This window comes from Schistocerca nitens, chromosome 9 (assembly GCF_023898315.1).
Source record: "Schistocerca nitens isolate TAMUIC-IGC-003100 chromosome 9, iqSchNite1.1, whole genome shotgun sequence".
NCBI classification, from domain to species: Eukaryota; Metazoa; Arthropoda; class Insecta; order Orthoptera; family Acrididae; genus Schistocerca; species Schistocerca nitens.
The window spans coordinates 58,354,937-58,378,132 of NC_064622.1; the positions used below are offsets into that span (position 1 = coordinate 58,354,937).

General features: G+C 43.0%; 1 protein-coding gene across 4 annotated transcripts in view; it reads left to right on the forward strand.

Annotated features, from left to right (window-relative positions):
- Positions 1-23,196, forward strand: part of LOC126203282 (fatty acyl-CoA reductase wat-like) — a 236,390-nt gene that overhangs the window by 142,850 nt on the left and 70,344 nt on the right. For all 4 annotated transcript variants that reach the window (XM_049937539.1, XM_049937540.1, XM_049937537.1 and 1 more), the window contains 2 exons: positions 17,445-17,788; positions 20,342-20,581. In XM_049937539.1, the coding sequence (XP_049793496.1) occupies positions 17,468-17,788; positions 20,342-20,581 (561 nt within the window). In that variant the 5' untranslated portion in view covers positions 17,445-17,467. The remainder of the gene's footprint in view (positions 1-17,444; positions 17,789-20,341; positions 20,582-23,196) is intronic.

Below are 23,196 nucleotides of genomic sequence, written 5' to 3' on the forward strand. Positions count from 1 at the left end.
TCAGTCTGTTTGTCTAACTACCAGATCTACTTGACGAATTTTCGTGGGGTTTTCATAGGGAACTTGAACGTAGTTTTGGGCAACTTATAGGCTTCATTTCATCAGAATCAGAATGTAAAAATGTAATTTAAAGTTTTATCTAAAATCATGTATTCAGTTTGGTAGTTTGGCTGTTTAATCATCACGGTGCAGTCCACTGAAGAACCAGGAGTTCCGTAGTACACTTAAGAACCCATAGATGTCACTGCCAGTCTTTTTAACTGCGTGACACGCGTATTTTCGGAAGATGATGTCAGTGTCAGAACTGAGCGTCACAATTTCATCTGCTACAGTTGAATTTACTTGGCCAGATATACAGATTTATTGAGTTCGCTCGAAATATTTAAAACATTACAACATTGCTATTTGTTTCTTGGCTGCGCGGGGTAGCCGTGCTGTCTCAGCCGCCTTGTCACAGTTCGCGCGGCGAAGTTCGAATTCCCCCTCAGGCATGGGTGCGTGTGTTGTCCTTAGCGTAAGTCAGTTTAAGTTAGATTAAGTAGTGTGTCAGCTTAGGGACCGATGACCTCAGCAGTTTGGTCCCATAAGACCTTACCACAAATTTCCAAATTTCCTTTGCTTCTTTCCATGGGTTTTGTTTATGTACTTTGCTACAAGAATATTTACTAAGGTTGCTTTGTGATTCGGTTGCCTGCTTCTTACATTTTTATTTTGTATTTTTTAATGAATAAAAATGCCTAGAAAACGATCGAGTCTTTCTGAATAAACCAGAACGGTTAACAGACTACCGACTACGTGGTCTCAAGAATCCAATAAAGATCGTGAGCCGAGACTTCTGTACTTTCAGAACATGAGCCTTTAATTCGCTGTTTGGAAACTTTTTCCGAAAGCGATGAAGGGTGTTCCTCTGGTCTCATTCCTCAAAACTGGCCACTGACAGAGGCTCAAAGTTCATTCTCTGCAACAAACATCATAGAAGCAGAAGTCTTGATAGCAAATGACACTGGCGGCCGAATTTTTACGCCGCTTGTTCCTAACAATCAACCACTTCGAGAATGAAGTTTTTCCGGACGGCATGCTGTTGTATAAAACATTCTCGGAATTCCCGCCGCGTCAGTTCAAGGTAAAACCTCAGAATCCCTGGGACTTAACAATATCCAGATGAGGGTGGGAGCAGTTACACTGGTTACTCCATCCGCACCGTTTGCGACTACTGTACAGAACATCAACGGCATATTAAAAATCTAATACTGGAAGAAAGCCTCACAAACAAACATAAAACACTGTTTGGCGAAACAAAAGTACTATCCCACGCTCCTATCTACTGGGATTCTGTAATCAGAGAGGCTGTATAAATAAGAATGTATGAGAAGATCTTCAACAGTGACAACGAATATAATCTTATCGGTGCATGGAAGCGAGCTCTCGATACAGAGGAGAGCCAGAGATATTCGTTACGATGTTTACGTTACAGCGCGAGCGGTAGCGCCACCAGCGCAGACGCTGACACTATCTGCGGCAGCATGGCGCAGTAACCGGCGGATCAGAAGATTTTTTTTTTTCATTATTGTATTTTCAGTTCCCCATCTGGGGCGGGCTGGCAGCAGCATAGGCGCTCCTCTTCAGCCTAGAGACAGTAAACGTGGAGAGGAAGACATTTAAAACAATATAAAGAAGAAAACACAGCGGAACAAAGAAAATACAAAAGCCAGAACATAAGAGAAGAAAGCATACAAAAAGCGGCGACTGTAAAACGGAGGTAAAAATCTAAAAAATATTTTACACAAAAAAAAACACACACTGAAAGGATTAAAAGGCACCAGGCAAAGTACGGCCGGAGCATAAAAAGTCGCAGATCGATAAAAACAGCCACGTGACGGGCCAATCAGAAGTTGTCTTTGGGCTATATAAGGCCACCAAAACAGCAGGTTTGACAGTCAGTTGCTCCCGACGAAGCTGGTGGAGATAACTGTCGAAGGCTCGAGGTTTTCTCTGAACTGATACGTCAAAAAGTCCGAAAGTGTTTTATAAAATGTACCATTTCACTTTAAATGTATACAATTTCCAGTAAGCTTATGTTATACCGTGAGCATAAACAAAGCATGATGCTAGATGTTGGGAGTATGGACCTCAGCGTAAGTTGCTTTTCGCATGGCCAACTCTACATAGCTCTCTCCCATGACGGTGAAGTGAAAATGATTTTCACTCATGTCCCGAACCATATTACTCCAAAAGTTGTATATAAAGGAGCTTCATAAGGCAAAAATAAATTCCACATGTACTAATTCTCGGGAACAGATATAAATAAACACCCAGGCAATACATGGTTTGTCAGCTAGTACATAAAACTACAATATCCATGAACGTGTCGTAAGACAAAAAGGAAAGTCCAGTCAGTAAGGAATTCAGGTTACGAAACTTCAGAAAGTCGGACAAACACACTCCTTAGACAGAGTGCACTTACATTTACATAACCCTGAATACTGCAGAAAATATTTGTACTCATTAAATAAGGAGCTCGCACAGTCTTCTAGAAAACGTGAAGATGAGAATAAGAAAGAACTGGATATAGCAAGATGCAAAACCGCTACACATTGTTTCGTAACTTGGCATCCCTAAAAACTACGCTATGCTTCAATCCTGCAACAAACGACCGTTTATTGTATGTTACGATCTTCTGCAGACTTTAATCCCTGGTATGTTATTAAGTGACATTTAATTATAACAAATATTACTAACAACGAAAGGTTTTGATGGATCTTCAGTGTGGAATTGTCTTAAAACGGCATACTTTCAAACCACGCGAGCTGTAACACGAAAGCTACTAATTACGAAAATTGTCTAACAACCAATATGATGTTTCCCGTCATTTGAGTACAATAAATGGTGCCACTAACGACGAGTTTTCGAGAGACCCTCAATGTGCTGGTGCTTACAAACATCGTCTGTGCATAGGATTGTATGTTATAATCTAACAGTCAACAAATATGGGCTTCAGCTGAAAGCGAGAAATTCAGTGTGGCGTCTCGCAGGTTCAGGTTGTAACGTAAAGAGCGTTCGTTCTTGCCACTTAATGGGTCAACCTTCCGCGGCACGTTGCCGAAATGTCGCAGAACTTGTTTTCCGTTTCGCGTGAGGGAATGGCTCCCCAACCGAAACAACAGGAAGTGACCTCACAAAACTCGTCAACGTTGGCTAACTCTTCCCTTGTGAGGTGAGGACGGTTACCTGGAGGAATACTTCCATAATAAAGTGGAGTGAGTGCTGCAGACTGAAAACTCGTTCCGACTTGCGTAGGGATTTCCGAAAGTAAATTACACACGTCGTCACATGCTAAAGTAGGCCATTGTGTAACAAAGCGGAGCGTCAGAAGAGAGCACATGTTCCGGGGCTTCTCCAGGCCCAGTTCCACTACGGTACAGGTAACAGGTGCATCAGTGTACGAGAGTAAACTGGATCACACACTCCAGAGATTAGGTAAACGGGACATCCTTGTGGGTAAAACGTCTAAATTGCACACAGATTCACCGTGAAATTCCGACGTAATATGGACCAAATGGAGTCTCGCATCCAGCCGTAGAGAAATGGTACCAACAGTTTGATCAAGGCCTGGGTCACGCTGATCGGGAAGGAGATTTCCATCCTTTCGGCAAGGTGAAAGAACGTCTGCGGGTGAGACAGATTTTCCAAGGACGAGGACGTTCACACAGCTGTCCTTTAATGCCTCAGCGACCAAGGAGCGAATTTCTAGTGCCTAGGAACTGAAAGATTACGAAAACATTTCGACTGCTGCTTACAGAGACTTGTTGGCTATGTTGAAAAATAGTGTAATGTCACGGTGTAACTTTGAACTGTAGAGCAGCATTTGTGCAACCACAATAATGTGTAAGTTACTTCTTGAACACTATCGTACATATATATCGATACTCCAGAAGCCACTCTGCAGTTTGCGGCGGATGATACTGATCTTTTTTTTCTGTCTCATCAGTATTCTGACTGGTTTGAGGCGCCCCACCACAAATTTCTCTCCTTTCCCAACCTTTTCATTTTATAGTACCACCTGCACCCAGTGTCCTATTTGTTGGATGGTTTCCAGTCTCTGTCTTCTCCTACACCTCTTAGAGTCCGCGCACGATAAGGTGACCAATTCGCGCTGGGCGAGTTCATTCGTTTGTTCGGAAGGGGAGGCCGACAGAGTTTTCTGCCTTTCAGTCGGTGGGCGATGACAGAATCGAAGTGCACTCCCTGCAATCTTCCTCAAACGATTTTACAGAAAATGTTTAGCAAAAAGAAAATCATTTTTGCTTACTTTTAGCTTTATGTATCAGGTTCATGATGATATCCCCATCATTTCGTTAATGATCATAGTTATTGTGGTATTTATGTGGCAGTAACACAGTGCGTGACATTCGAAAAAATTTTCAACGAAAAATAGGGGTCACTATGATTTTGCGTGTGGTGCACATTACACAATATGTTGCCGCGTATCAAATTTATCTAACATACAGAACTTTTCTTCAGACTTGGGTGGAGGTCTCTCTGTCACTTGTCTCGAGAAAATTGATCTGACACAGCACACTCATTTGCCATCGTGTCGTGCAAGCGATAAAGCCAGAGTGAAAAATCCACAACATTCGTTTTATTTCATAAACGGTCTGAGGTATCAAAATGAAATTTTGCCAAATGATAGCACGCAAAGAGGAGAGTATTTTTCTGTATGGTTGTTACGCAAAACTTCATTATTTGCAGCGTTATTCCACTAACTACAGACTTTTTCGATGAAAGAATATAATTTTTAAGGGCCATCCATAGGTGGTGAAACGAGAAATGCTACGGGTTTTGTAACAATATAAGTGAAGACATTACACGTTTATTTTCTACCAAACATGTACTTTTTCATAAGATACTGACCTCACTTTTCCTCAGCTCCTCACTTAAAAAACTTAATAAACCACTGTTTCAGGATTCTCTCGCATTTGTGTCTGCACAACATGTTGCTGAGGTGAGACTGTTAATAGTCTGCTGCACTGTGGCAAAAGGAGCAATTTATAACATGGCAACAAGAGAACTGCATAGGTTTTATTCAAAATTCGCCTTTTATGATATTTCTTTGAAAGTTACAAATAGTTAAAAAGCCAGATGAAAATAAATCACTGCGTTTTTGGCGGAATTCTTGTTAGATACTAACGGAAGCAAAGGCGACAGACCTTTTTGAATGGGCACCTTGCAAATGTGGGTGTGGAGGGGACTGACTTAATAATTACAAAAAATATACGCTTAGACTTCTCCCCTTCACCCCTCCAGCGCTCAGCATTTCCCGTACAGAGCCTGCCTGCAGCCCCCACCACAACTACTCTCTCCGTGTGTGCTCTGCTGTTTGCGCATTCACTGGCCACGGTATTTTGTGGGGACGCTACCTTCCACAGCTCCCTCTAGTAACGTGGAAGTTATTCCATTACGTCTTAACACAGGTCCTGTCATCCTGTCCCTTCTTCTTGTCAGTGTTTTCCAAATGCTCCTTTCTCTACAGATTCTGTGCAGTACCACATCATTTCTTATAAGTCCATTTAATTTTCAACATCTTTCTACAGCGCCACACAGTCCATAAGGCACCTCCGTCCTCTGTACAATTCTTTGTTCCAACCGTAAATCCTCAGAAATTTCTTTCACAAATTTAGACCTATGTTTGTCACCAGTAGACCTCTCTTGGCAAGGAATGTTCTCTTTGCCTGTGTTAGTGTATTTTTTATATCCTCCTTGCATCATCCTTACACGTTATTTTGCGTCCAGAATAGCAGAATACCTCGACATCATCTACTTCATCGTCACCATTTTCACTGTTAAGTTTATCGCTGATCTAATTATGGGTACTCCTAAATACATCTGCACGACTACTCTGCAATTCACACTTAAGTTCCTGGCAGACGCTTCATCGAAACACTGTCACACTATTCCTCTGCCATTCCACTTTCGAACAGCGCCGGGGAAAAACGAACACTTAAGAACTTTCTGTGTGAGCTCTGATTTCTCTTATTTTACTACGATGATCATTTCTCCCTCTGTAGGTGAGCGTCAACAGAACATTTTCGCATCCGGAGGAGAAATTAGGTGATTGAAATTACAAGAAAAGATCTCGTCGCAGCGAAAAACGCCTTTGTTTTAAAGATCGCCATCCCAACCCGCGTGTCATACCCGTGACATTCTCTCCCGTATTTCGCGATAGCAGAAAATGAGCAACCCTTCTTTGCACTTTTACGACGTCATCTGTGAATTCTATTTGGTAAGGACTCCATACCAAACATCAGTATCTTAACAGAGGATGGGCAGGAGCAGCGTAGCCAATCTCAGAAATAGACCTGTTGCATCTTCTAAGTCTTCTACCAATAAAAAGGCAGTGTTTGTTTCGCTTTACCTACGACGATATCTATTGCATCGTTCCAATTTAGGATGTTCTTAATTGTCATGTCTTGGTGTTTAGCTGAACTGACAGCGTTCAGATTTGTGCAATTTATCGTGTAGCCGAAATTTGGCGGGTACCTTTTAGTATTCAAGCTTAAGACCTTGCAATTTTTCATTATTTATGGTCGATTGCCAGGTTTCCCACCACATATATATCTTGTCTAAATCATTTTGCAATTCATTTTGATCTTCTAATATCTTTATTTGACGGTAACTGACAGCATTATGTGTAAACAGTCTAAGATGGCTGCACAAATTATCTCCTAAATCATTTATACAGCTTAGATACCACAAACGGTCTATAATACTTGTTTGTTGAACGCCAGATATCACTTCTGTTTTACTCGATGACTTTCCGTCAGTTACTACGAACTGTGACCTTTCTGACAGGAAATGACGAATCTAGCCGCACAATTGAGACGATATTCCATACGCACGCAGTCTGATTAGAAGCTACTTGAGAGCAACGGTATCAAAATCCTTCCGGAAATCTTGAAACAAGGAATCAGTCTGAGCTTCAATGTCGAGATCACTCACCAAATTGCACATGAGCGATATTTTCTGAATCAGAGCTCACTATGTATCAACAGATCATTTTCTTCGAGGCAATTCATAATGTTCGGCCCAAGCATATTTTCCAAAATCCTACAGGAAATCGACGTGAGTGATATTAATTGTAATTCATCGTATTACTCCTACTTCCTTTCTTGAGTATTGCTGTGACCCTGTGCAGTTTTCTAGCCTTTAGGTATGGATCTTTCGTCGAGCGAGCAGGTGAATGCGATTGCTAAGTACGCAGCATACTGTGAAAGGAATGTAATTGGTATACAGTCTGCACCAGAAGATTTGCTTTGATTAAATGATCTGGATTGGTTTGTTATATTCCAGCTGTTCTTGATTCGAATTCTAGAATAATTCGTTCGTCTTCCTCGGTAAAGGAATTTCAGAAAATCGTGATCAGTAACTCGGCTTTTGTGGGATTGTCATCAGAAAAATTACCATCGCTATCGCGAAATGAAGGTATTGACTGTGTCTTACCTCTGGTCTACTATCCATGCGATCAGAATATCTCGAGATTTTCTGCCATATTTCCAGACAGTGTGTCGTTGTGAAAACTATTAAAAGCATATCGCATTGTATTTCGAGCTTCTGTAAGAACTATGAGCTATGCAACGCGTTTTAAAGTTTTTGCGCTAATTAAGGCCGTAAAAGCAAAATCTTTTCAAAATGTGCTTCTGAACAAAAAGCTATTCTGGCAGCTGGACTCCAGGGTTTTTGTTAATCAAATGGTTCAAATGGCTCTGAGCACTATAGGACTTAACATCTGAGGTCATCAGTCCCCTAGAACTTAGAACTACTGAAACCTAACTAACTCAAGGACATCATACACATCCATGCCCGAGGCAGGATTCGAACCTGCGACAGTAGCGGTCGCGCGGTTCCAGACTGAAGCGCCTAGAACAGCTCCTCCACACCGGCCGGCCGCTAATCACGTCCTCTGGGTTCTTGTGGTGACGTTTCCATATAAATTTTCATTCCGTAACACATGTTCCCTTACATGTAACCGAGAAGTGAAATACAAATTTTCAAAGATTTAGCTTTAAAAATTCTTTCACATAACGAAACAGTTTTTATCCCATATTGTACCTCTTTGGCGTCTGCATTTCCAAAGCAGTGAAATACTTTTTTTTTCTTTTTTAACAGAGAAGCAAAATACCAGTTTTCATAGATTTAGGTTTAAAAATGCTTGCACAATGAAAAATTTTCATAAAACATTCACCCTCTTAAGGATTGAATTTCTAAAAACCGTGTAGGACATATTGTTTTATTCAAATTTTCATAGATTTAGCTTCAAAAATGCTTGCACAATGAAATATTTTCATAGAGACTTTCATCCCCTATTTCACAACCATAGGGGTTGAAATTTAAAAAGTTGAAAAATATTATTATGTATTTTTAACTCAGAAGCTAAATTCGAAGTTTCACAGATTTCGCTTAAAAATGATTGACTAATGAAATGTATCATGTTTTTTTTATTTGTAACCAAGAAATGGAATACCAATTTTCGAAGGTGTAGCTTTTAAACTACCTCACCAGTTCTTTAATAATGGTTTACTTTCAAAAAAAATTTTCACCCTCTATTTCGCTCCCATAGGACTTAAGTTACCGAAGTGCTTTTCCTTTCTTTATGACCGAGAAACCAAATACCAAGGTCGAGTTTCAAAATTGTCTTGATAGTGACATATTATCAAAAAACCTTTTATCCCTTGTTTCTGGGGTGGAATTTCGAAAAATCTCTTCCTGAACGACACCCTATCCAGATTTCAATTTTCTATTCTTATGGGTTTGGGCTGGGCGATGATGTGTCAGTCAGTCAGAACATTGCCTTTCATATACACTGAGGTGACGAAAGTCATGGAATACGTTGTAATATCGTGTTCCATCTCCTTTTGTCCGGCTTAGTCCAGCATCTCGACGTGGCATGGACTCAACAAGTACCCTGCAGAAGTGTTGAGCCGTGCTGTCCCTACAGCCGCCTATAATTGCGAAAGTGCTGCAGTGCAGGATTGTGTGCACGAACTGACCAGTCGATAATGTCCCATAAATGTTCGATGGGATTCATGACGTGCGAGCTGGGTGGCCAATTCATTAGCTCGAACTGTCCAGAATGTTCTTCAAAGTAATCGGTAACAACTGAGGCCCCGTGAAATGGTGCGTCGTTTTTTGGGAGCATGAAGCACATGAATTGCTGCAAATGGTCTCAAAGTAGCCGAATATAACCATTTACAGTCAATGATCGGCTCAATTGGACCAGAGGACCAGTCAACTCCATGTAAATACAGCATTATGGAGCCGCTTGTAATGTTATATCAGAAGTTAGAGGCTGTGATGAGTGCTTCGATTGATTAGCGAAATGTTTACACTGAGGTGACAAGAATCGTAGGATACACCCTAATATCGTGTCAGACCCCCATTTTCCCGGCGCAGTGCAGCAACTCGACGTGGCAAGGACTTAACAAGTCGTTGGAAGTCCGCTACAGAAATAATGAGCCATGCTGCCTCTATAGCCCTCTGTTGTTGTTGTTGTGGTCTTCAGTCCTGAGACTGGTTTGATGCAGCTCTCCATGCTACTCTATCCTGTGCAAGCTTCTTCATCTCCCAGTACCTACTGCAACCTACATCCTTCTGAATCTGCTTAGTGTATTCATCTCTTGGTCTCCCTCTACGATTTTTACCCTCCACGCTGCCCTCCAATGCTAAATTTGTGATCCCTTGATGCCTCAAAACATGTCCTACCAACCGATCCCTTCTTCTAGTCAAGTTGTGCCACAAACTTCTCCCCAATTCTATTCAATACCTCCTCATTAGTTACGTGATCTACCCACCTTATCTTCAGCATTCTTCTGTAGCACCACATTTCGAAAGCTTCTATTCTCTTCTTGTCCAAACTGGTTATCGTAAATGTTTCACTTCCATACATGGCTACACTCCATACAAATACTTTCAGAAACGACTTCCTGACACTTAAATCTATACTCGATGTTAACAAATTTCTCTTCTTCAGAAACGATTTCCTTGCCATTGCCAGTCTACATTTTATATCCTCTCTACTTCGACCATCATCAGTTATTTTACTCCCTAAATAGCAAAACTCCTTTGCTACTTTAAGTGTCTCATTTCCTAATCTAATCCCCTCAGCATCACCCGATTTAATTTGACTACATTCCATTATCCTCGTTTTGCTTTTGTTGATGTTCATCTTATACCCTCGTTTAATGACACTGTCCATTCCGTTCAACTGCTCTTCCAAGTCCTTTGCTGTCTGTGACAGAATTACAATGTCATCGGCGAACCTCAAAGTTTTTACCTCTTCTCCATGAATTTTAATACCTACTCCGAATTTTTCTTTTGTTTCCTTTACTGCTTGCTCAATATACAGATTGATTAACATCGGGGAGAGGTTACAACCCTGTCTCACTCCTTTCCCAACCACTGCTTCCCTTTCATGTCCCTCGACTCTTATAACTGCCACCTGGTTTCTGTACAAATTGTAAATAGCCTTTCGCTCCCTGTATTTTACCCCTGCCACCTTCAGAATTTGAAAGAGAGTATTCCAGTTAACGTTGTCAAAAGCTTTCTCTAAGTCTACAAATGCTAGAAACGTAGGTTTGCCTTTTCTTAATCTTTCTTCTAAGATAAGTCGTAAGGCTAGTATTGCCTCACGTGTTCCAACATTTCTACGGAATCCAAAGTGATCTTCCCCGAGGTCGGCTTCTACCAGTTTTTCCATTCGTCTGTAAAGAATTCGCGTTAGTATTTTGCAGCTGTGACTTATTAAACTGATAGTTCGGTAATTTTCACATCTGTCAACACCTGCTTTCTTTGGGATTGGAATTATTATATTCTTCTTGAAGTCTGTGGGTATTTCGCCTGTCTCATACATCTTGCTCACCAGATGGTAGAGTTTTGCCATGACTGGCTCTCCCAAGGCGATCAGTAGTTCTAATGGAATGTTGTCTACTCCCGGGGCCTTGTTTCGACTCAGGTCTTTCAGTGCTCTGTCAAACTGTTCACGCAGTATCTTATCTCCCATTTCATCTTCATGTACATCCTCTTCCCTTTCTGTAACATTGCCCTAAGTACATCGCCCTTGTATAGACCCTCTGTATACTCCTTCCACATTTCTGGTTTCTCTTCTTTGCTGAGAACTGGGTTTCCACCTGAGCTCTTGATATTCATACAAGTGATTCTCTTTTCTCCAAAGGTCTCTTTAATTTTCCTACCTATCTTACCTCTAGTGAGATAAGCCTCTACATCCTTACATTTGTCCTCTAGCCATCCCTGCTTAGTCATTTTGCACTTTCTGTCGATCTCATTTTTGAGACGTTTGTATTCCCTTTTGCCTGCTTCATTTACTGCATTTTTATATTTTCTCCTTTCATCAATTAAATTCAATATTTCCTCTGTTACCCAAGGATTTCTATTAGCCCTCGTCTTTTTACCTACTTGATCCTCTGCTGCCTTCACTACTTCATCCCTCAGAGCTAGCCATTTTTCTTCTACTGTATTTCTTTCCCCCATTCCTGTCAATTGTTCCCTTATGCTCTCCCTGAAACTCTCTACAACCTCTGGTTCTTTCAGTTTATCCAGGTCCCATCTCCTTAAATTCCCACCTTTTTGCAGTTTCTTCAGTTTCAATCTGCAGTTCATAACCAATAGATTGTGGGCAGAATCCACATCTGCCCCTGGAAATGTCTTACAATTTAAAACCTGGTTCCTAAATCTCTGTCTTATCATTATATAATCTATCTGATACCTATTAGTACCTCCAGGATTCTTCCAGGTATACAACCTTCTTTTATGATTCTTGAACCAAGTGTTAGCTATGATTAAGTTATGCTCTGTGCAAAATTCTACAAGGCGGCTTCCTCTTTCATTTCTTCCCCCCAATCCATATTCACCTACTATGTTTCCTTCTCTCCCGTTTCCTACTGACGAATTCCAGTCACCCATGACTATTAAATTTTCGTCTCCCTTCACTACCTGAATAATTTCTTTTATCTCGTCATACATTTCATCAATTTCTTCATCATCTGCAGAGCTAGTTGGCATATAAACTTGTACTACTGTAGTAGGCATGGGCTTCGTGTCTATCTTGGCCACAATAATGCGTTCACTATGCTGTTTGTAGTAGCTAACCCGCACTCCTATTTTTTTATTCATTATTAAACCTATTCCTGCATTACCCCTATTTGATTTTGTATTTATAACCCTGTAATCACCTGACCAAAAGTCTTGTTCCTCCTGCCACCGAACGTCACTAATTCCCACTATATCTAACTTTAACCTATCCATTTGCCTTTTTAAATTTTCTAACCTACCTACCCGATTAAGGAATCTGACATTCCACGCTCCGATCCGTAGAATGCCACTTTTCTTTCTCCTGATAACGACGTCCTCTTGAGTAGTCCCCGCCCAGAGATCCGAATGGGGGACTATTTTACCTCCGGAATATTTTACCCAAGAGGACGCCATCATCATTTAATCATACAGTAAAGCTGCATGTCCTCGGGAAGAATTACGGCTGTAGTTTCCCCTTGCTTTCAGCCGTTCGCAGTACCAGCACAGCAAGGCCATTTTGGTTAATGTTACAAGGCCAGATCAGTCAATCATCCAGACTGTTGCCCCTGCAACTACTGAAAAGGCTGCTGCCCCTCTTCAGGAACCACATGTTTGTTTGGCCTCTCAACAGATACCCCTCTCAACAGATAGCCCTCTATAATTGCGAAAGTGTTGCCAGTGTAGGATTTTGTGCACGAACTGACCTCTCGATTATGTCCCATAGATGTTCCATGGGATTCATGTCGGGCAATTTTGGTGGCCAAATCATCCCATCGAACTGTCCAGAATGTTCTTCAAACCAGTCGCGAACAATTGTGGCCCTGCGAGATGACACCGTTGTTTGGGAAAATGAAGTCCAAGAATGGCTGCAAATGGTCTCCAAGTAGTCGAACATAACATTTCCAGTCAGCTGGAGCAGAGCAACCATCCATTCCATGTGAACACAGCCCGCACCTTTATGGAGCGGCCACCAGCTTGCACAGTGCCTTGTTCGTAACTTGCGTCCATGGCTTCGTGCGGTCTCCGCCACACTCGGACCCTACCATCAGCTCTTACCAACTGAAATCGGGACTGATCTGACCAGGCCACACAGTTTTCCAGTCGTCTAGGGTCCAACCGATACGGTCAGGAGCACAGGAGAGGCGGTGCAGGCGAACTCATGCTGTTGAGAAGAGACACTCGCGTGGGTGTCTGCAACCATAGCCGGACTGACCTAGCAGATACATTCGTCGTACGTTCCAATGTGATTTCTACGGTTATTTCACACAGTGTTCCTTGTCTGTTAGCACTGACAACTCTACGCAAACGCCGCTGTTCTTGGTCGTTAAGTGAAGGCCGTCGGTCACTGCGTAGTCCGTGGTGAAATTTGGTATTCTTGGACACAATCTTCACACTATGGATCGCAGAATACGGAATTACCTAACGATTTCCGAAATGGAGTGTTCGACGCGTTTAGTTCCAACTACACTCCTGGCCCTTCAAATTCCTAAACGACGAAGATGACGTGCTACAGACGCGAAATTTAACCGACAGGAAGAAGATGCTGTGATATGCAAATGATTAGCTTTTCAGAGCATTCACACAAGGTTGGCGCCGGTGGAGACACCTACAACGTGCTGACATGAGGAACGTTTCCAACCGATTTCTCACACACAAACAGCAGTTGACCGGCGTTGCCTGGTGAAACGTTGTCGTAAGGAGGAGAAATGCGTACCATCACGTTTCCGACTTTGATAAAGGTCGGATTGTAGCCTATCGCGATTGCGGTTTATCGTATCGCGACATTGTTGCGTTGGGCGAGATCCAATGAGTGTTAGCAGAATATGAAATCGGTGGGTTCAGGAGGTTAATACGGAAAGCCGTGCTGGATCCCAACGGCCTCGTATCACTAGCAGTCGAGATGACAGGCATCTTATCCGCATGGATGTAACGGATCGTGCAGCCACGTCTCGATCCCTGAGTCAACAGATGGAGACGTTTGCAAGACAACAACCATCTGCACGAACTGTTCGATGACGTTTGCACCAGCATTGACTATCAGCTCGGAGACCATAGCTGCGGTTACCCTTGACGCTGCATCACAGACAGGAGCGCCTGCGATGGTGTACTCAACGACGAACCTGGGTGCACGAATGGCAAAAGGTCATTTCTTCCTATGAATCCTGGTTCTGTTTACAGCATCATGATGGTCGCATCCGTGTTTGGCGACACCGCGGTGAACGCACACTGGAAGCGTGTATTCGTCATCGCCACACTGGCGTATCACCCGGCGTGATGGTATGGGGTGCCATTGGTTACACGTCTCGCTCACCACTTGTTTGCATTGACGGCACTTTGAACAGTGGACGTTCAATTTCAGATGTGTTACGACCCGTGGCTGTACCCTTCATTCGATCGCTGCGAAACCCTACATTTCAGCAGGACAATGCACGACTGCATGTTGCAGGTCCTGTACGGGCCTTTCTGGATACAGAAAATGTTCGACTACTGCCCTGGCCAGCACATTCACCAGATCTCTCACCAACTGAAAACGTCTGGTCAATGGTGGCCGAGCAACTGGCTCGTCACAACACGCCAGTCACTGCTCTTGATGAACTGTGGTATCGTGTTGAAGGTGCATGGGCAGCTGTACCTGCACACGCTATCCAACCTCTGTTTGACTCAATTTCCAGGGGTATCGAGGCCCTTTTTACGGCCAGAGGGGTACTAATTTCTCAGGATCTATGAACCTAAATTGCGTGAAAATGTAATCACATGTGAGTTGTAGTATAATATATTTGTCCAATGAATACACCTTTATCATCTGCATTTGTTCTTGGTCTAGCAATTTTAATGGCCAGTAGTGTACCATTCCGAGTTCAAAGCCTGTTGATTCCCGAAGTGAGACGATAATTACGTTCGAAATCTTTTCACACGAATCATTTGACTACAAATAAGTGCCCTTTTGTGCGTGTCTACGCGATACTACGGCCATCGCTATGCCACGACTTTTATGACCTAAAGCCGTCGGCACACGGACCGTGCTGTCGAACGTTAACGAAGTTCAACGTGCTGCTGAACGCTCAGCAATGATGCGACTTGTGCACACGGTAAGTGCGCCCCAACGTGGTATACGTGATCGCAACGCACTCCAGCGGCAGTTGAGGGATGTTTGTAGTTCGTAAATCACATTGTTTACTCAACGGGAGAAGGCGTAAAATTCCCATATTAGCTCTATTAAAATGCATATTTCCTCCATCGTCCACGAAAAGGAAAGTACCATGTCCAATCAATACGGACACAGGCTTATAAAAGTTCCATTACAAACAGTGCGGTACAAATTTGGAATACTTATCCGCATAAGATAAACATTATTTCATCATTCCCACATTTTAGTAAAAACCCCAAGGTCAGTCTTATTTGATCAGTGTTCCTACCCAGTAGCAGAATCTTTGCAACATGTGAATTATGAAGCGTAAAAGAAAAAGGAGCAAAATATCTTTATACAAGTAGCGCAAGCTGTCCTTTAGATTAAGCGAATTGAATAAAGCCACCCCTAAAAAAAAAGGTGAAGTTACATTTACATAACATCAAATATTATAGTATATAGTTATATTAAACTAATAATAAAGTATCAGAAGACAATAAAAACGCGAATGTTAGGAAAAAAATGTAGGTAGTGTTTTGACGCGAACCACCGCCCCATGTAACAACTCAACAGCGGGCAGTGACGCTATTCATTGCGCTACACCGAAATATGCACCTGATGTCTAATCAAATGTATGTTAGCTCTTGCAGAAAACCTTAATCGTAGATATGTTACTAATTGAAATTTAATTATAACAAATTGTCGCTGCCTTCGAATAGCCTACTCTCATAATACGCAAGTTACAATAACTCTTTTGCCACGAATATGATGTTTCTCATTATTTTATTGGAACGAGTCACACAGTTAACAACGGATTTTCTAGTGATTCTCAATTTGATGGTGCTCAGAAACGGCATATATACATATAGGCTTGAAATGAATGCCAATATGGCGCCTCACAACTCTGTACTGAAGGGAGACGGCGTGCGTGTGACGTAGGTGGTGTTGTGCCATCTCATTGGTCAACGCTCAGACGCACGCTCAGAATATCTGACATGCCAGATATTGCTCTGCAAGTTCGGAAAGACTCCCGAACGTGCTGTTCCAGGAAACGTTAGCGACAGCCCCGGACATTTGCACAAGCCCGCCCATTTACCCCGCTCCACACCTACTCCCCACCACACCAACCAAGAGCGCATCAATATGATCTTTGGTAGTCCTCGTCGCTGTCGTGTCGTCGTTTCTTGTTTTGTGCTGTTAGTACTTCTTAGCAGTTTGTGTAATACTATCAAAATGAAACATAGATATGCACTCTCAATAAAGTTATCATACACAAGGTACCTAATCTTGACTGTTGTGGCCAACTGCTGTCAAAACTGATATCTAACACACATTAAAGTACGATGTGTTGGAATGACACTGTCGAAATTATGTACATATGTTTAACAATAGGCAGTTCTAAAGCTCTGAAACACTGAAGAACAACTCAAAGTAATCTCGTGTCTGCTACAAGCAAGCAGTCATAAGAGTTCACAAGTAAAAAGTCACCCATTACACAGGCAAATATTAATGAAGAATGTCACTGTATAAATATCTGACTGCTTGCATTACGCATTTCTACATTATCCCACCCTTATATTCTTTAGTCTTAATGAGGCAATCAGAAACAAACCAAGACATCGACTTTGCCTTGTTTATGCACAACATTCACTTTAGACAATCGAGATAATGGACAGCATCATTGGCGATACTATCAATTAATATTTCCCAACAGAATTTCTTACACTACGCGAGGTGACGGAAATTTGCGCTCACTGCACTTAACAAATATCAGATTTTTTTATATAGTGCAGATGAAAGCTCATGAAATAAAAAAGACAGTGTGGATGCCATTTTTATTTTTCATTCTTATTGATAATTTTTCAATTCGTATATTCAATTAACGTATTTCCAATTCTTTTCACAACGGTACCGGAAAAACTGTATTTCGTACTAACTACTGATTTTCTCCCTTGTTATGACTGGCATATCTGTGATACGAACAACTTTGATGTTGGAACATGCGGCAGACCATGGGCGGAGCTTAGGATGTGGATTGGTGTGGAGGGGCGTGAATGGGCGGGACTCGTGCACCGTCTGGGGCTGTCGCTAACGTTACGTTGCTATTCCACGCTATGACGTCAGAAACTCGGCACGCTCAACTTTCGGATGCACGGTCCGTGTGCCGACGGCTTAAGCGTAAAAGTCAGAGCTCTCGGCGGCACGAAACTACAACCGCGGGGTGCGTGTTTTGCAGGTGCCGAGACGGCCGTGGCGAGGATGACGCGGAGCGACTACCAGCCGGTGGTGTCGGAGGGCGCGGAGGCGGCGGCCGGCGGCGGCCCCCGCTGCGACAAGGGCGGCGCCACGTCGGAGCCGGCGGGCGCGAGCGCGCTCGACCAGGTGGGCGGCGCCAGCGCCGTGCAGCAGTTCTTCCGCGGCCGCTGCGTGCTGGTGACGGGCGCCACCGGCTTCATGGGCAAGGTGCTGGTCGAGAAGCTGCTGCGCTGCTGCCCGGCCGTCCACACCGTCTACGCCGTCATCCGCTCCAAGAAGGGCCGCACCGTCGAGCAGCGCATAGACGACATGTTCAAGGACTCGGTGAGCCGCCGCACGGGCGCCAGTCTGCTGCCTAGACCCTAACATAGCACTGGCGAGCTTTTTAAAATATCGGGAATCCGATATATCGATATACAGGGTCATCAAGAAGTCAGTACAAATTTGAAAACTTAATACACCACGGAATAATGTAGACAGAGAGGTAAAAATTGACACACATGCTTGGAATGACATGGGGTTTTATTCACCCCATATTGCTAGACGCGTGAAAGATCTCTTGCGCGCCTCGTTCGGTGATGATCGTGTGCTCAGCCGCCACTTTCGTCATGCTTGGCCTCCCAGGTCCCCAGACCAGACGACAAAAAGTGAAACCTCGGTTAGGGTTAAATGAATTTTGGCTTAATGGATTTACAGTAATTACTTAAATTTGGAAATGTTATGATTTTAGTTAGTGAATTATAGGAAATTAACTGTCGCACCTCACTACGTGAGCAAAAGTACTTCATTATAATCACTGTCTGTTACTAGTGAAAAACTTACGTAAGAATGAATGGTTTTGTTGCAATGCTAAACAGCACACAATTGGTAATATCGCTCTAGCGTGATTTCAAATGAATACGTCACAGTGAAAAAATACCTTTCAGTTAGGTAGCAGCTCATGGAAATCAATTATTAATAATCAAAGCACAATGAATGCTCATCACTGGTAACAGTTATGTAAATGTAAAAACTAGTAATGTCACTCACTGTAATGTTTACTGTCTTTAATTTTACTTAGAATGTAATACAAATGTTTATTCATTACTGAATAGTGTCATTTAGCTTAAACTGTATCTGAATGATATAGCGTCATTCAATAATCAGTTTCCTGTCAGTTATAGCTACGTAATTGGCAAAGTAAAAATTTTGATAGTTAAAGAATGATAATGTTCGTGATACGATTTTACTGACTTACTGGTTGTGTATTTTGTATTGAACAGGGGACCTAGAAACGACGGAGAGGCTTCGTCTCCCGTAGCCCTCAGTGGTTTACAACCCTACAACAGGCGACATTGGTCTACCCACCCCACCGCCACCCCACACTGAACCCACGGTTATTGTGCGTTTCGGCCCCCAGTGGACCTTCACAGGAACGTCTCATAGCAGACGAGTGTGACTCCAAGTCTTTGCGTGGTAGAGTAATGATGGTGTACGTGTACATGGAGAAAGTGTTTGCGAAGCAATCGCCGACGTAGTGTAATTCAGGTGGAATAAGGGGAACCAGCCCGCATTCGCCGAGGCAGATGGAAAACCGCCTTAAAAACCATCCACAGGCTGGCCGGCACACCGCACCTCGACACTAATCCACCGGGCTGATTCGTGTCGGGGACCGCGCGGCTAGCCGGGCAGGCTGACTTACTGGTTACTTGTGACTTCTACTTTTATTACTATTCACTAACAATTAGTGCCAATGACATTGAGCAAGTTCTGTTATTATTGGCTCAAGATGTGAACACACATTTTTGACTGATTGCATTTGAGTAAAAATAAAACTTATTTAACAACGAAAAAGTATAACTAAAAACATATTTTAATGAGTTTTACTTGGATAATCACTGTCTCTCAAATTACTGTTTATTAGACTGAAGCACTTGCGTTAATTATTGTTTTGAATTATTGACATTTTAATTACTATTATTTCTTTAATAAAACACTGTGATAGTTTCTGAATCATTAGGACTCTCAGATCATGAATAACTAGGTATTCTGTCTAAGGTAAAGTGAAGGTCATCACTTTGGTATAATTCGGTATGAACTACCACGCTGGCCAGCCGTATACAAGTCTGACCCAGTAATTAGTTGGATCTTACATCAGCTGGAGACGCCGTAGGTCAAATGTAAGGCATCTTTTCTTGACAATGTGTGATACAGGCTCTTCTTCTTGTAGCTCTGTAACAAATACAAATGGGCCCGCAGTACTCATCATGTTAATTAGTATCTTCTTATGGTAACTATACCGTGTCCATTTAATGTCATATATTCCGACCTTATAAACCATTTGTAAGGCTAGCCATTACATGCTTTAGCCTCACAGTTTTACGACCATTTCTCAGTACAAGAGGCGCAGCGCGAGTTTACTCGACTGCCTCTCTCAACACTTTCCTAAGTTCTGCTCTGCACTATACCCAACCGATGCCACGCTTGCGTGCCCAGAGATAATGCAACTGCCAGTTCACTATACTCTCTGACAATATAGTATCGGCCTAAGCCAGCGTGTTTTCTTACACTAGCTTACAACTAACATTTATTTAACTTTACAATGGGGAAGCATTCCATTTCGTCATACAGACTTTAGCAGACTTATTTACAAACTTTTATTCGTGCAAAAAATACATAGAAAAGTAAAATTGCAAGGTAAAAATTTGATGGGCTACAGAACTGCTGTGTTACAAGTTATCCTTAAAAGTGGCCGAATAAGTCAGTGAAAAGGTCGAAGGGAGGCAAGAGGAACCGTGACTAGCAATACAATCCTTCGGTTTGGTAGTTCGTTTAAAACGTGTAGTTCAGGAACTCGTGAGGCAAGTACTTGAAGGTGTGACGCGCGGCGTTTGGCAGGTGTTCATGCACCTGCGCGAGGAACAGCGGCGCCGGCTGGTGGCGGTGGCTGGAGACGTCTCGCAGCCGGGTCTGGGCCTGTCGGCTGAGGACCGCGCCAGGCTCTGCCAGGACGTGTCGGTGGTCTTCCACCTGGCCGCCACCGTCAGGTTCGACGAGGCCATGAGGGTCGCCGCCTCCATCAACGTTCGCGGCACCATGGAGGTGCTGCGCCTCTGCCGGGACATGCCCAAGCTCAAGGTCAGTCTCAGGGTACTCCAGTTGTATCCACATTTCCTGCCTTCCAAAATCTATTCTATACGTGGGCCGATCCATATTGATTTACACATTATTTTTCCCATCATTCATGGTGCACCATTTGACTCATCAGTATATTTGCAAGTATGTTGTACGAGGGTTGCCCAGAAAGTAATGCACAGTATTTTTTTTTTCTTCACCCGAAAACAATGCTACGAATGTGAAACGATACGTATGTATTATTTGAAGTCTCCTGAGTGAGCGCGCGAAGTTTCCATCACTTTCGACAGATAGCGTAGCTGCATAACAGTTTCAAAATGGCGTCTGTATGTGATACACGCTACCAGCAACGTGCGGCCATTGAATTTCTCACTGCCGAGAAAGAAACTGTGAGGAATATTCACAAACGTTTGTGCAAAGTCTATCGAGCACCTGCTGTCGACAGAAGTACCGGTAGTCGCTGGGCACGGAGGGTAAGGTCATCCGAAGGCGGTTCGGTGGAGCCCCACGATTTGCAGCTGTCGGGGAGACCATCCACGGCTGTCACACCTGACATGCAGCAGCGAACTGATGTCATTCCCGAGGACAGACGCATTACCTGGAAGACATTTTACGGACGATATGGAGGTGATTCATACAGTGAACCACCAGGACAAGGACTGTTACCGACTGGGCAAACACGCCCTCGTTTCGGGCTGGAGGAAGCCCATAGAACGGGATGGAGATTACATGGAAAAATAATGTCTGTAGATAAAACACCACTTTTTTGTACGAATAATTCTCATTATGTTCAATAAACAATGGTTGAAGAAAAAAATGCTGTGCATTACTTTCTGGGCAAGCCTCGTACTCTGATCTAAATGTAGGTTCTAGGACAATCACTAAAACAAAGTAAGCCATGGATATCTAAGAAAATTAAAAACATTAAGACGTAAATTTATGTAAAGGTCAGCATAAGTCAGGACCCGACATTGCTTTCCTACTATGAAAAATACTATTATATTTTAAGCGACGTCATGAAAACGTCCAGAAGTGAGCACATCCTGGCAGAAATTAAATAATACAAAAATTAATAATGTAGATAATAAGATAAAACTGTAAGGGATATTGTCAAACTGGAGACAGGACAGCCAGACAGTCAACAAGGTACAGTAGGAATTAAACTAAACGACAATGTTGTGACTGACAGTACGCAAGATGCATTTTTAAAACTCAATTTGTAAATGTAGCACCAGAAACAGGGTTTCACTTGAAGAAGCAAGAAAATATCTTGAATATGTCATTCCACGGAAGTTGAAGCAACTAGAGGTAACAGCGACATATGTCTTTGAAATTAATAGAATTCTAGAAAAGATCTCAAGTTAAACTTCATATGGTATTGATGCAGCGTAACACAGAATTCCAAAGAAAATTTTGCCAGATATTAAAAAGTACAGTTATTAAATATCTTCATAAGAATGGTAACAAGACATGTGCATAAATAAAACGGCGAAGGATCCATCTAAGATCCCCCCCTCCCCCAGTTTGCTGAGCACGTTAGAAATGTACCCATCAAAGGCTTCGACACCCATTCAGCTGAGTGGTGCCTCGCAGCTGCTCTAGCGGCTTTACGTGTCAATGTCGCACCCCTCCGTAATCACGCCACAGGGAGGCGTAAAAGCAGGAGGGGCTAAAAAGGCATAAACATTCTTTTACTGCTTCTCATCACGTTCAAATTTCGTCGAATAGTTTCGAACGATCCCTAGTGTTTCCACATGTATACCAGAGCAAAAATTGCGGTCAAACTACATTCCAAAGGGATCGATCGCGTTTATTGGGGTTACAGGCCTACGATGTCTCTGACCAAAAGAAAAAAAAAAAAAAAAACACCATTTTAGATTGCACTGAAGATGCCTTAAAGGTTGGAAGAAATAAAATACATAGCAGCAAGAAAGCCGGTTTTTAACTACAAAACGCAAGGGTACGGACATGTCTGCGTCAACGGTTCGACATCGTCTTCTGCGGGCTGGTGCACTCATGGCGCTGCGTGTGCTTCCATTGACCAGAACCCGCCAACGCAGCAGACTGCAATAGCCACTTGAACGCCGACACTGTCATGCTGAGTGGCAAAATGAAGTGTTTTCAAACTTGTCCTACAGTGATGGTCGCTTACGTGTCCGATGTCGCCGTAGTAAACGCAATAGGGCAGACTGTACATTATTGAGCAGCACAGCGGACAAACGCCAAATGTGATGGTTTGGGGCGCCATTATTTATAACACGTGATCTCGACTCCTACGCAATCTGACCAGCTACCGCTACATAAAGGAGGTTTTAAGGCCCGAAGCACTGCTCCTCCTGGAGGCCGTTCGACATGCCATACTCTAGCAGGACAACGCTTGGCTGCATGTGGAGAGGAATACGCAAGCCTTCTTCTAAGGACGACGGGTGCCATTTCTTCCCTGGCCGGGCCGTTCGCCTGACATGTTGCCCGTCGAATACGTCGGGGATGTGGTTGGTCGGCAACTTGTTCGTTCGTGTCCTCCCGCAGCCACAGTTGAGGCTTTGTGGACGCGCCTACAAACCGCGTGATAGAGTATTCCCCAGCAGCATATCCAGTTGCTCTTGATTCCACGCCAG